Source organism: Rhinatrema bivittatum, chromosome 2, assembly GCF_901001135.1.
Source record: "Rhinatrema bivittatum chromosome 2, aRhiBiv1.1, whole genome shotgun sequence".
Taxonomy (NCBI): domain Eukaryota; kingdom Metazoa; phylum Chordata; class Amphibia; order Gymnophiona; family Rhinatrematidae; genus Rhinatrema; species Rhinatrema bivittatum.
The window spans coordinates 59,992,569-60,006,132 of NC_042616.1; the positions used below are offsets into that span (position 1 = coordinate 59,992,569).

General features: G+C 45.1%; 1 protein-coding gene across 1 annotated transcript in view; it reads left to right on the forward strand.

The window, feature by feature from the left end:
* Nucleotides 1-4,738, forward strand: part of LOC115084003 (tumor necrosis factor receptor superfamily member 16-like) — a 141,287-nt gene extending 136,549 nt beyond the window's left edge. Inside the window, exon 6 of the mRNA XM_029588238.1 lies at nt 893-4,738. Coding sequence (XP_029444098.1) covers nt 893-1,197 — 305 coding nt within the window. The 3' untranslated portion in view covers nt 1,198-4,738. The remainder of the gene's footprint in view (nt 1-892) is intronic.
* Nucleotides 4,739-13,564: the final 8,826 nt, after the last annotated feature.

Genomic DNA, 13,564 nt, shown 5'->3' on the forward strand with positions numbered 1-13,564 from the left:
CGGAACCCTCACCGCAGAGTCGGCACCGGGTTAGTAAGTATTTTCAAAACCTCTGGAACAGCTGGGCTAATCTTGTGAAGAAAAACTTTGTCAGAGGTTTGTTTTTTTTTTTTGGGTCATGTTTTTACTTGAACTCAAAACATCTCCCAGGACTCTCCTGTTCTTTGGTTCAAGGCGAAAGGTGAGATATCTTCTATCAGATGAAGTGTGTATGTGAATGCCATGGTAGGTACATCAGCTTTGGGGCCTCACAGGTGTCTGCTTCATGTACATCTGAAGAGATCTCCAAGACCCTGAAACCTCCCGTGCAGTATTTCTTTTTTATCGGGTCAATAAAAGATATATCACACCTTCCATGAAAGTATTCTGTTTTGGCCGGGCCCCAGTCATCCGAAGAGCTCTCAGATGTTTTGACTGTGTGGAACGAAAGGGTCCCCCAGGATATGATAGAGATGTTTAAAATCATGAGAGGTCTAGAATGGGTAGATGTGAATCGGTTATTTACTCTTTCGGATAGTAGAAAGACTAGGGGGCACTCCATGAAGTTAGCATGGGGCACATTTAAAACTAATCAGAGAAAGTTCTTTTTCACTCAACGCACAATTAAACTCTGGAATTTGTTGCCAGAGAATGTGGTTCGTGCAGTTAGTATAGCTGTGTTTAAAAAAGGATTGGATAAGTTCTTGGAGGAGAAGTCCATTACCTGCTATTAAGTTCACTTAGAGAATAGCCACTGCCATTAGCAATGGTAACATGGAATAGGCTTAGGTTTTGGATATTTGCCAGGTACTTGTGGCCCGGATTGGTCACTGTTGGAAACAGGATGCTGGGCTTGATGGACCCTTGGTCTGACCCAGTATGGCATTTTCTTATGTTCTCTCTCTCTCCACAGTGCACAAGACAGAACCGAATTTCTACATCGGTCTCCCGCCCCACAAGCAGGACGAGGTGGAGAAGCTGCTGGGGGACTCTGGCCGCGGCAAAGACTGGCAGCGCCTGGCCAGCTTGCTGGGGTACGAGGAGGAGAGCATCGCTGTCTTCGGCCGCGGGGAAGATCCCGTCCACACCCTCCTCTCGGACTGGTCTGCCAAGGATGGCGCCACGCTGGAGGTCATCTGCGCGGCCCTGGTGAACATGGGCAGGGCAGACGTGGTGGAGAACCTGAAGAGCACGGCCGAGGCCAGCTCAGTGGTGTAACGATGGCTGGAGGAAGGCCTGCGGCTCGCGTAGGAAGGACTCCCTAGAAATTTTAAACCAATTTAAAGAAAACAAGAACAAACTGCGTAGCTAGGCCTTAGGAGCTTGCAGGTTCTGAGCTCCTGTCATTAGCTCTTATACCTTTTTTTTTTTTTTTGAGGATTTTCAGAGGCAATATAAAAATTTTCCATATGCCAAAGGGTTAAGAGCAAACGTCTTTGGAAATAAACAAGGTCACTGGGATTTTCAAGCCGGGAGGGCGGCCATGATGACGGGTGAAACATCACCATGTGATCTGGCCATGACAGCTGACCTCCTCAGCCTCAGGAGAGATGTGGGCATTCCCCAAAGGAGAAGGGGCATCAGGCACCGCTGCCTCCATGTCTTCCTGGGCCCCCACCCACTCCCTCCTCCCGCCGAACAGCAGGGGAAGAACCTGACTCTCCAGATCCAGCCTGATCTTGGACAGATATATATATATATATTTTTTGACAATCATACCATTTATTCTGCCCATATTAGGAAAATTAAAATGGGTTTGGGGTGATGAGAGAGAAGAGCGTACGGGGAGGGAGAAGGAGGTTTGGAGAACCGAGCTGGGCTCTCTGACTTGAGAGAGTTAAATAAAAAAATTAGTCGGTAGGTCCCAGTTTTCCTGTAAGGTCCTGGTACAACCCAAGCTCCGAGTGAGCTAAGAAGTCGCCAACAGGTCCAGCAGAGACTGCCTTTCTTGCATTTTGTTGATACAAGATCCAACCGAGTCTTGATTAAACATTGGAACCCCCTAATGAAATTATGCAGTTAGAAGTCAATAGTTTATAAATATTACTACCCTTATCATAAGGCTTGGGGGGGGGGGGGGAACTGCACGGAGCGGCAGTTACTGCCCTTGAGAGAACCATGGGGCGGAGCGGCAGATCCTACCGTAAGAAGCTTGCTGGGCCATCTGGTCGTCTTCTGCCGTCATTACTATGTTACTATGATGTGTCTGTGAAGTTCCAATACGTTATCCCCATTGGTCTTCAACATGTAAACTTCATGTGTATATACAGCTATAAAGATATTTATATATGGGTGTGTGTATAGATATGCATTATAGACTGTATATTTTCACCGAGTGTCCCATTTAAAGGGCTGTCCATGTACGAGTGAGCACAGAGGACGGCAGTGCTCTTAGCAGCTTCGAGCCGTGCAGGTTACAGCCATCACCATCTCGGGTACGTAGCTGCAAAATGGCACAGAACTGGTGCGGATACAACCGTGTTCACGTTCCCCCCCCTTGAAGATGTGTCTGTTTTTTTACAACTTCCTTCTCATCGTATTCATTAACCCTATTGCCTTGGAATAGCAACTGAGACAAAAAAAAAAAGCCAGGGCTGACCTGAGCCCCCCCACAAGCACCCTGATAGACTGGGCTATCGCCACCGCCACATCTAACACCAGTGCCTGCGCTGATCTTCCTTGCCTCGGATCTTGTTCCTGTGCCCTTCCTCCTTCCCCCACGGATGGCTTGTGGGACCTCTGGCCAGCAGGAAGGCTGGAGGGGTGCCTCCTGCGATGTCTGCTGCAGCCATGCTCTCTCTCTCTCTCCGTTTCCCAGGCCTGAGCACAAGACAACGCCCCCCCCCATGGCAAATCCATAGCTGAATCCCCTGTACTGCAGGGGCCCCCCAACACAGGCTGCAGATTTTTAGTGGAAAGGATTGTGTGTAACTCATACTGAATGTGCATTTCGTGTCCAACATGTTTGACGATTCCTCTCAGTCTGACTGACCCCCGATCAGAGTAAAGACTGCCAGCAGTTGAAGAAAGGCGCTGATAATGCACGTTTAATTTCCACTCAAATGTCGTGGCCCACCAGTCACTTTCTCGCAGTGAATCTGATATCCTCGTGCCTTTCTAACCGTACACTGCCTTACCTGTGCGATGGTTTTTTTATTAATTGCTCCCGCTCCAGTTTTTTTCCCGAGGTGGCATAAAGTCCAAAAAAATGTAGAGTACAGAAAGGAAGAGGCACTCCCGGGTCAAAAGGGGGAAAAAAAAACAATGGAAAATTGGAGGCAGCCGGCAAAAATTGCTGCAGAAATCCCAAAGACAGCACGGTAATCCAGAGAAAGACAGGCCAGGCATGCCAAAGCTCCCCATGAAGGTGGCCCTGTATTTGGTCAGAAATGGTGGATTACAAATTCATGACATTTGTGTATTTTTGTTTACTGTCTTTTGAAGTGTGTGGCACCCCCCTCTCCACCCTCCTTCCATTCTAAAACTTCAAGACAAACCCGTGAATGTTGCAGGAGATTTGTTGCCGCTCAGGTGGTGCGGACATCCAGCCATCGGGATAAAAAAAACAAACCCCAAGCACCAGCTAAGCGGGCCTGAGAGTATTGTGATAACATTGCTGATAGAGCGGGCTTTTGCCTTTGCTGGGGCTCACATTGTCTCCAGGTGCCTCATGAAAGGACAAATGTGTCATCATTCCTCTAGGCCCTGCGTCTCCCCTGCGACACAGCAACACCCTGCGTATGGTGCAACTACCACAGAATTTTGGTGCAAACTCGTTTTATTCCTTCCTGCAAGCTCAGTTTCCAGAAGCTCTTTCAAACAGGGAAAGCAATGCAGGTACGACCCGCGTTGAGCCTCTGAAAGGTTTGGGGAGCGCATGAGATGGCTGAGGTGGGGGGGGCAGAGTGGGAAAGGTAGGTCAGGGACTGCAGAGTGTGATGGGTGATAGCAAAAAAAAAAAAGACACCTTCACTCAGTCCAAAATTGTGTTAAAAATATATACAGAGATGTTTCATAGCAACAGTCATGGTAAAACCAGTTTTTCAGGATAAATCAGCAAATCCCAATGATCATTTCTTGATTTCATTTTCTCATCTCTCCGCCCACAGGAAGTGACATCATGGAATGATCAGCTGATTCGTTTTGGATTGCTGAATTGGTTTTTTTCTGTATTGCGTTTTTTATTGCTACTGTTGCCTTTAAATATTTGTGTATATGTATTAATATAATCTTGCCCCGAGTGTGGTCATATTTTGATGCTGGAGAGGATGAAGGATTGGGATGCAGTGTTCCTCTTACTCAGGAATCATGCACATGCACTTTGTACCCTTGGACCTGCCTGTTTTTTTTCTGGAGTAGGATACATTGGAAGGGGAGTGTACAATACACAGTGTTACCGTGTCTTGACTAAGCCCACAGCTCACTGGAAGGATGCATGGGCTGGTGCTAGGAAAGCCATCATGTTTATTTCACAGTTTTAAATGCAGAGATGTGTTCCTCAGACTCCCTCTGTACTTTTCAGGTATTGGTGCAGAGATTTGGTAGCCTTGAAGGGACCTGAGTGGTCTTATAAAGCTCATTTTACTACACCATCTTTTTATGCTGGTGCAATAAACAAAAGGTCTGATAGCCTGGTGAGAGTCCATTTATCAGATGCTAGAGTTCCTTTATAAATATAAAAAATGCAAAGCTTACCTTTAGCAAGCAAAAAGAGGGTTGAATTGAAACCTATTGGGGTAGATTTAAAAAAAAAAAAAAAGCACGTTTGCGTACTTTTGTTGGCGCACCAGGCGCAAACAAAAGTACGCTGGATTTTATAAATCTTAAAAAATCCTGGATCAGCACGCGCAAGGCTGCCGATTTTGGGCAGCCGGCGCGTGCCGAGCTGCGCAGCCTGCCTCCGTTCCCTTCGAGGCCGCTCCGAAATCGGAGCGACCTCGGAGGGAACTTTCTTTCGCCCTCCCCTCACCTTCCCCTCCCTTCCCCTACCTAACCCACCCCCCGGCCCTATCTAAACCCCCCCCTACCTTTATCCATGGATTTACGCCTCCCGGAGGGAGACGTAAATCCACGCGTGCCAGTGGGCTGCTGGCGCGCCGAGACTCGACTCGGGGGCGGTTCCGGAGGGCGAGGCCACGCCCCCGGAACGCCCCAGGCTGAAACCACGCCCCCGGGCCCGCCCACGAAACGCCCCCTTCAGAAAACCCCGGGACCTACGTGCGTCCCGGGGCTCTGCGCGCGCTGGCGGCCTATGCAAAATAGGCGCGCAAGGCCCTGCTCGCATAAATCCGTGCGGATTTACGCGAGCAGGGCTTTTAAAATCCGCCCGATTGTGAGCAGTAATGCCACCTCCAAGGCTTCACTTTTCACAACTTCTTCGTCACAGCCCCTCCATTCATCACTGACTTGAAGGACCTTTGCTCTGACCCAGTATGGCATATCTTTCCTTCTTATGTTCTTGTAAGCTCAGTCTCCACTTCCTCTTCGTCCTGCCATGTCAGTCCAGACCAGTGGGTTTCCTTCTTGCACCAGCAGGTGGAGACAGAGAACAACTTCCTTCTCTGACGTAGTTCTGAGCCTTTATATTCTGGGGTAACAGGATAACTTGCCAGTAATATTCTGCTGGTAGGTACTGCTCTGGGATAGCAAAAATGAAGACGGAGCGATGGCCTGTGGATGGGTCAGTTTCCCCAGGAAAGGAAAGCGAGCAGAGGATAGCTGTTCTTCCTCTCTGAAAAAAAAAAGGGGGAGAGAAAATCCAGTTCCCATGTGGACCTGGTAGAAACGCTATGAAATGCAGTCCACATAATGCTGAACACGCACGGGGAGCGAGAGAAGCGCTGAAAGAGTGAAAGCAGTTGCAGTCAACCCCCGGCTCCCGCCCACCAGGCCCCCGACCCATGGAAAGAAGTAGGAAGTGCCTGGAATGCGGTGATAGGAAGCAGAGTTCCTTAGTGAGCAGTTTCTACATCAAATGTAATGCGCCGGAAACCCTAGCAGAAAAACAGGTACAGAGAGGTATGCAAGAAATGGGTGGCTGAGCAAACACCAGTGATGTGCTGGCATCAGGGGAAGAACCAACACCAGCACAGAGGGGGAAGGTCCGGGGGGTGAAGGCTCAAGGTAAGAATGTTGGCAGGGAGGCCAACTCAGAGGAGGAAGCAGGCCCAAGTTAGGCACGTCAAAGCTACGGGAAAATCTGTGGAGATAACGCGGTTTTCAAATGAGTTTATTCTCCTTATGCATAAGGCTTACGGTGAACACTGGAACAGGTAATAGAGGACCTAGGTCTCCCCCCCACCCGGGCACCCCTAGAGAGGACAAGGTGGGGCCTAAATGACCCTGACTAGGAGTTAGAAAGCCCCATTACCCAGGACATTCCCCTTTGCGTAAATGCTCAAAGGGAAGTACAAAGGATGTGCAAGGCCCTCGGGGTTCTGGAGAAGTCAGGTGATGAGACAAAGTCGGATGTCGCCATTAGGCTGTATTGCAGAGAAGAGCTGAGCACCCTCATTTCTAAAGTGGAGCAAGCCTTAGATCTAGCAGATGAGCAGGAGCAAAAGACAGTTTTGGGGGTCATCTGGTCCTCCTGTGTAGCAAGAAGCCTACCAGAACCTTTTCCCTGCATTCAGCCAAAAAAAGATATCATTATGGCAGGGTGGGATAGATACCCCGAGCACAGCCTTAAAGGCTAGGCATATAATGACTAAGTAGAAGTGGAAGTTGTACTGAATTTTAAGGTGAAGGGAATCCTGAAAGAGGAAAAACAAGAGAACTTGATCATGTATGGGATGAGTACATACATTGCTTTTTTCTTTCCTGTTTACTTGTCCTTGTATAGAAGGGAGCAAAGTAGACTCAGCAGTATAGTGAGAAGCTATGGCAAGGAACTACTGGCAAGTTATCCTGCTATCTCCGAATATATAGGCTTAGATGACATCAGAAAAAGAAGTCGTTCTCTGTCTCCACCTGCTGGTGCAAAAGTGTAACCCACTTGTCTGGACTGGTGTGTCAGGACTCAAGGAAAGGAAAGTAACAGTTAAGTTTATATTTCACCATCTGCTTCACAGCTACACAATTCTTTGGGAAGAAGCGTTAACACTGTGCTAGAAATGCCAAGCAAGGTAGAGATTTTTTTCCCAGATAAAGATAGGGAAACCTTGCATGCGCACTGATTCCCCCCAAAAAATCATGCCCTTTCTTAAGCCACATAGACTAGTGGAAATTTATTTTCAAGATTTTTTGCTCCTATTAACTATATTTGCACTTATTACTATTAGATATGTCAACCTCCCCCTGCCCACAGACATGTTGACTAATTAACACATTTTAGGGTGTGTTTGGCAAAGTCCCCGAGTCCTGATAATGTCAGTACAAATATCAGATACAGTCTTTGAAAATCAAGGTCAACCTCTTTGCTGTTTTTATTTTTTTTTTAATTTTCTTGGAAGACCAGATTAAAAGAAACCCCTTGTTCTCAGTTTGGTCTTGGAGGCAAAGGGATTTTCCAAAAGTAACACAGTCAGTGGCAGAAAGGAGTCTTGAATCTATGACTCCAAATTGACAGTTTGGTTCTCTGAGCACCAGATCGTGCTTCCTCTCATCCAACTATAGGATGCGTGAGGGCAATACAGTGTACAGTACATTTCCCTTCTCAAATGTGTCCTACTCCAGAAAAATATTTAGTTTGCATGAAGCCTCTATAGCATTTCATGTAGCACCCATACCTCTAGGAGTACAGGCCTACTTACTGCCAGTAAATGTCCCGTCAATGAATTGATTGTCTAAGAACAGAAATGGGTAAATTGTCAGAGTGCCTGAGATTCGTATCCATTGGGTTTAAGGTAATATATCAACACATAAGGGCCATTTGGTTCATCCAGTTGCTCCAGTCTACTCTAGCTCTACTCTAGCAATGGTCATTGTCTTTCCTTGCCCTTACCACCATCCTTTGCACTGGAGATCTCCCAGCTGTAAGCATTACAAGGTTGACTGCCTGCAGGAGATCCTGTTACTGTTATATAGGGGAGTATAGTCCAACCATCCTGCCAAATGTGCAAGGGAACCTGCCACCTTGTCCCCAATTATACCTGAAAATATGCATCGCAAAGCCTGAAGAAAGGAACGTGTAATAATGATCTCTTTCCCCACACAGTAAACCAATAACTACCTTCTAACAGAAGGGAATAAGAGTTGATTTGATTGGTGTAGGTCAGAAAAGCAAAGAGGGTTCTACAGCAAACTTTCACTGAAGCGTCTACTTATTCCAAATCTTAAGATGCTGTTTACTTTTATGTTGTCTGCTTTAACCAATCAACTTGTGAGTCTGTAAACCACTGAGTTATTATTGCTTTATTATTTGATATGGCCTAAAACCATGGAGGTAGCAGCCACCTAATCTTCCACATCAGCAGGTGCTGCCTTCACGGTCTTGGCTGAGCATATTAATTACTGCAAGAACTGAAGCAGCATATTAGTTGTCTCTTGACATGCTGGACTCAGTTTGAAGGTCATCCGCAAAACCCCTGATCTCCCAAAGGTCTTCCCCGTAAAGGCCTGCTAGCTAAAGAACCCTCCTGCTAGACAAAGGATCGTGGTAAACCCCAAGTCCGGTATTTTGGCCTGCTGTGTTATGCCCCTGCGGAGGGGTTTTACGTGCTCGAGATGGCTAAAAATTGGACGGGCAGATTGACCCATTTGATCTTTGCAGATGTGGAGGTAGGTGAATATGTGCAAACGTTTAAACAGGTTTTAGTTGAATCCTATATGAACCAGACTCTTGAGATGTAGTAATGTAAGAGCTGCAGCAGAAAGGGAACTTATAAACCTATTCTGCATTGTTCATTTTCTCTAAGTCCGTATGGCAAAAAGTGACACCTGCCTTGTATCAAGTAAAACTGTTGCTGCCAAATAATTATTGTTGAAAATCATGCGTCCATGCTCTTACATCCGTGTTTCCAAGGGGATCATAAGTTCGCCAGCTAGTTGCTGTCGGCTGTGATGTAATACACGACATTGCATGTGGTATGAAACACACTCCATCCTATATGAAGTGAATTGTGACTGTTAATCTACATGGGGAGCTACTCCCAGCCATGTGGGCAGGTAGAATTTTCATTTAAGGATGACCCTACTGTACTCTCTCAGTCCAAACCCATCGCCACAGACATCTGCAAGTTGGATACCAGGACTGTCCTAGCTCTTTTTGAAAAGGAAGCTAGTTTCCCTCTAGATATGTCATTCTACACGGAGGGACTTGACAGCTGTCATCTCCTATCCGCACTGTCATGGTTTCTTGACTGTTTTTTATGATTTTATTTTATTTTTTAAACAATTTTTGTTCTTTTTCACCCCCTTATTTGTAGTTTTTCTTGATTTCCATGTAAGGATTTTTTTTTCTCTAGTGATGTGCATAAATCAACCATGTGTAATAATTACAAATGTAACTTTTACATGTACAAATAATTGAATTAAAAAAGAGAAATATAAATGTGGTGTTTTTAGTTCAGAGATGGGATGCCCACTTGGTGTCTAGAAGTGATGCAAGGAGCTCAAATTACAGCTCAACTGGAGTGCATAACCATGGTGGTATGTGGCCATAAGTTACTGTTGCGCATTTTGGGTCATTGTTTTGCCATGACTGTGCAAGAGGGAAGAGGCTCGAAGGAGATAACAAGGAAATACTTTACTGAGAGGGTGGTAGATGTCTCGGATAGCCAACTGGCAGAGCAGTAAGCGATACTGAGATGGAATTTACACAGGGACGTGCCGTCTTAAAAATGGAATGAAAAAATATCAACGATATTAGTTAGATTGTTTTATATCGTTTCTCATTTGAAACCACGCAAAAAAATCTAATAAAGGTTTTGTTTTGTAGCTTGCATTTCAGCGCATGCTATTAGTAAAGTACATGTGTTGTAAAAATGTGTGTGTACACTAAACCAAAACGAATGAGCGAAATGATATATGCAGGAAAACAAAATGATAGAAATGTCATGAAATTCAAAAATGATGTAAGGACAAGGAAGAAAACAAAATTGTATTCCATGCACACCACTAAATTTAAGTATACTTCGGACAAGTATACTCAACAAGGATGGATGGAAGAGGCATCTTAGAGGTTCGTATTCAGCGCTGAAGGCAGCAGCAAGTTACCTTGTTAACTTTAGCTGAGATATTCAGCAGGACTTACCTGGGTAAGTTTCTTGTTGAATATATTTGTCTACAGTTAACCCCAATGAATTTAGGGCAGTGTTTTGTCAGACCAGTCTTAACTGAGTAAGTGATCATGGGTAGTACCGATATTGGGTGTTACATGGCTGAACTTACCCAGATAAAACGACTATCCTAAAGTTACCTAGAATGCCCCACCTTCCTCTTTTTATCTGAGTAAAGTTTATCCAATCGGAGTAGTGGGAAAATCTCTGGATTTGACTGGATAATGCAAAATTTGCCTGGATTAACACCTTCGAATGTCAGCGTCTAAGAGTTGGTGTAAATGTGTAATAGACTTGGGCTCACTGAGTGGGTCAATTGATGCTTCTCTGCCATTGTGTACCATATTACTGTGAGGGGGAGGAGGGCTTATAGATGCACGTGTGGAGAGAAGGGGGCAGGAGGTTACAGACACAAGACTTGAAGAGGGAACAGATAGACTAAGCTGAAGGGAGAAGCTGAGGAGAAAAAGACCAGCAGAGATGGAAACTCTAGATCATACAGAGAGACAGGTGGAGGAGGATGTACCTTCAGATTCAGAAACTTTATTGGCATGACAATTTTACATGGGTCACCAAAGTAATGTACAGAATGATTAAAAGAAAAGGGTAGAAAAAAAGAAAAAATGTCTATAACCCGTACCTTTACTTGACTTACAGCACCAGGGACACCTTAAGATATGATGAAATTAAGATGACCAAACAATAGGTTGGTGGTCTTCATTCTAAAGCAGATGGGGATACATTTCAAGATCTAAACATGTATGCCCTACAAAAAAAAAAAAAAGGCGAGATAGGGGAGTTATGATAGAGACATTTAAATCTCTCAAAGGTTTCCATGCTCACAGGAGGTGAGCCTTTTTCAATGGAGAGGAGGCTCTAGAACAAGAGGTCATGAGATGAGGTTGAAAGGAGTAATCTTAGGAAATATTTCTTTACAGAGAGGGTGGTGGATGCATGCAACAGCCTCCCAGTTGAAGTGGAGACAAAAACAGTATCTGAATTCAAGAAAGCGTGGGATAAATAGAGGGGATCTCTAAGGAAGTGATGAGAATTATAACACAAAATTAATTGGATGGATGGGCTATGTGGTATTTTTCTGCCTTCATGTTTTCTGCCTTCATGTAAATAAGTTACCTCTGTAAATTTTACGCTACTATCCTTATTTCCTTCCTCTCCCAGTTCTACAACCTTGTTTTATTGTAACTTTTGCTTCCGTTGCACTTGTTAAAAGAACAGTTTTTGCACCCCCTGTTATATGTAAACCGGCATGATATGATCTTATCATGAATGCCGGTATAGAAAAACCTTAAATAAATAAATAAATAAATAAATGTTTCTATGTCTCAGGTTATGGTGCTGGTCCATATTGTCCCTGGTCAGGTTTCATTTCTGACCCGGTGGCAGGATACCTCAGCTGTTGTTTCTCTTCTTCTCTCCCCCCCCCCCCCCCCTTGGATTATTCAGGGTTTTTCTTGCTCATTCTTTTCTGGGAGGTCTTGGATTTTCTCTCTCAGCTTTGGGAAATGGGTATCTCTGATCTCTTTACATTTTGTACAGCACAGGAGGGCAATGTATTTCTATTTCTCCAGTGTACCTAGAGGAAATAGACCGAGATGAAGGAAGAAGCTAGGGAGAAGGGAAAGCTGGAGGAGGAAGCTGCAGGGGGAAGAAGGAGCCGTACAGACTGTCCACAAGTGGAAGAGTGGGACCAGAGGGTGCAGGCACAAGATGGATGAAAAGGGGGAACAGACTGAAGTGAAGGGAGAAATTAGGAAGAGGAGAAAGGACAGAAGTTGAGGGCTGGAGAGGGGTCAGCAGAGTGAAAATGGGGAAATACTGTTATAAAATAGCCTGGCTACGTGCACATGTATATCAAATTTTAAGTGGGTATGCACATGGGCACACAAATGCTACTTCTATCACATTAGTCGGATTTTAAACGGGGCATGCGCCCACGCCATTCCCAGTTTGCCAATTTGTCCACCAGTTTGCCCAGTTAAAAGGTAGGTTCTTCAACCTTCCCTTGGTTTGATATCCTACACTCCCCCCCCCCCCCCCAGTTACCCCAGACCCTTTAAATCCCTCAGAGATGGCTCGATCTTTTTATGTTATGACTTACACGTCATACATAGCAGAGGAAAAGTTATAAGGCGGGGGACCTCGGTGTGCATCACTTGGCCAGGCCCCAAAATGCCCATGACCTGCCCACACCTTGCACCTTTTTGGAAATGTTTGAGATTTGTGAGCCATGGGCACTTTTAAAAATACGGTCAGCACACATAAACCCGACTTCTTCACACATTCCCTAATTAATGCGCATGCCGGATTTTTAAAATACATCTTAAAGAGAATTTCTGTCCATATGGGAGTATTATAGAAATCTCTAGCTCAGGGGAAGAAGGTGGATGCATGCATGATAAGAGGCATCAGTGGGATGGTGTGTCAAGGGGAAGTCCTACTTGCAGGTGACTTCAATTTACCTGAGGTGGACTGGAGCTTATCTGCTGCTGCACCATCAGTTAAGGGTAGAGGAGATCTGGGTATCCTACAAGGAGCATTCTCAAAGCAACTAGTAGTAGAGCTCATCCCAATGGTGGTTACATTGGATCTGATACTGACAAATAGAAACAGTGTCACTGATCTTGTGGTAAGAAAAAATATAAGGTCTGTTCAATAATAAATGTTGACCTGAATTTATCCATTCTGAAGCTAAGGTCTTTGACTTCAGGCGGGTTGACTTCAAGATGATGAGTCGTATGTTGAGGAGGCTCTATGGAAATTGAAGAGCTAAAGGATATAGACTAGCTTTGGTCAGCAATAAAAGGGAGCATTGAGAAGGCAACAAATCTTTGCATAAGGCAGGTTAATGAAGGGAACAGGAGGAAGAAAGAGATTGATATTTTTCTTTAAGGAGATGACCACAAATGGAGGAGGACATGCAGATTTATCAAGAAAAACAAAGGAAGGCAGGGAGAGCAGAAAAGCAAAGCCCCAAATGAAGTACAAAGCAGCTCAGTTGATGGAGAGGACAACTGTCAAGCTATTTACGCAGGTAAACAGGCATGGTGGGAAATTTCTCCCAATCTGGCTAAAAATATGCACAGGCTTCCATAGCACCCCTACTTTTAACTTGGTTCCTGAAGGATAGTTAGATCAAGGGAGGAAATTGGCATGCTGACATTTGATTTTCAAATGTGTGCTGTTTAATCCCCTATCAACCATCTGCACAAAGTCAACATGTCAGCTAGATTCAGCACCACCAAAGCTGACTAAACCTTTGAAGCAAAACCTTGCACCTTTCATGATGTATAACATCAACAGCTCCCTGGAGCAAGGTGGACTGCCACACTTAGTAAAAGAATCAGTTA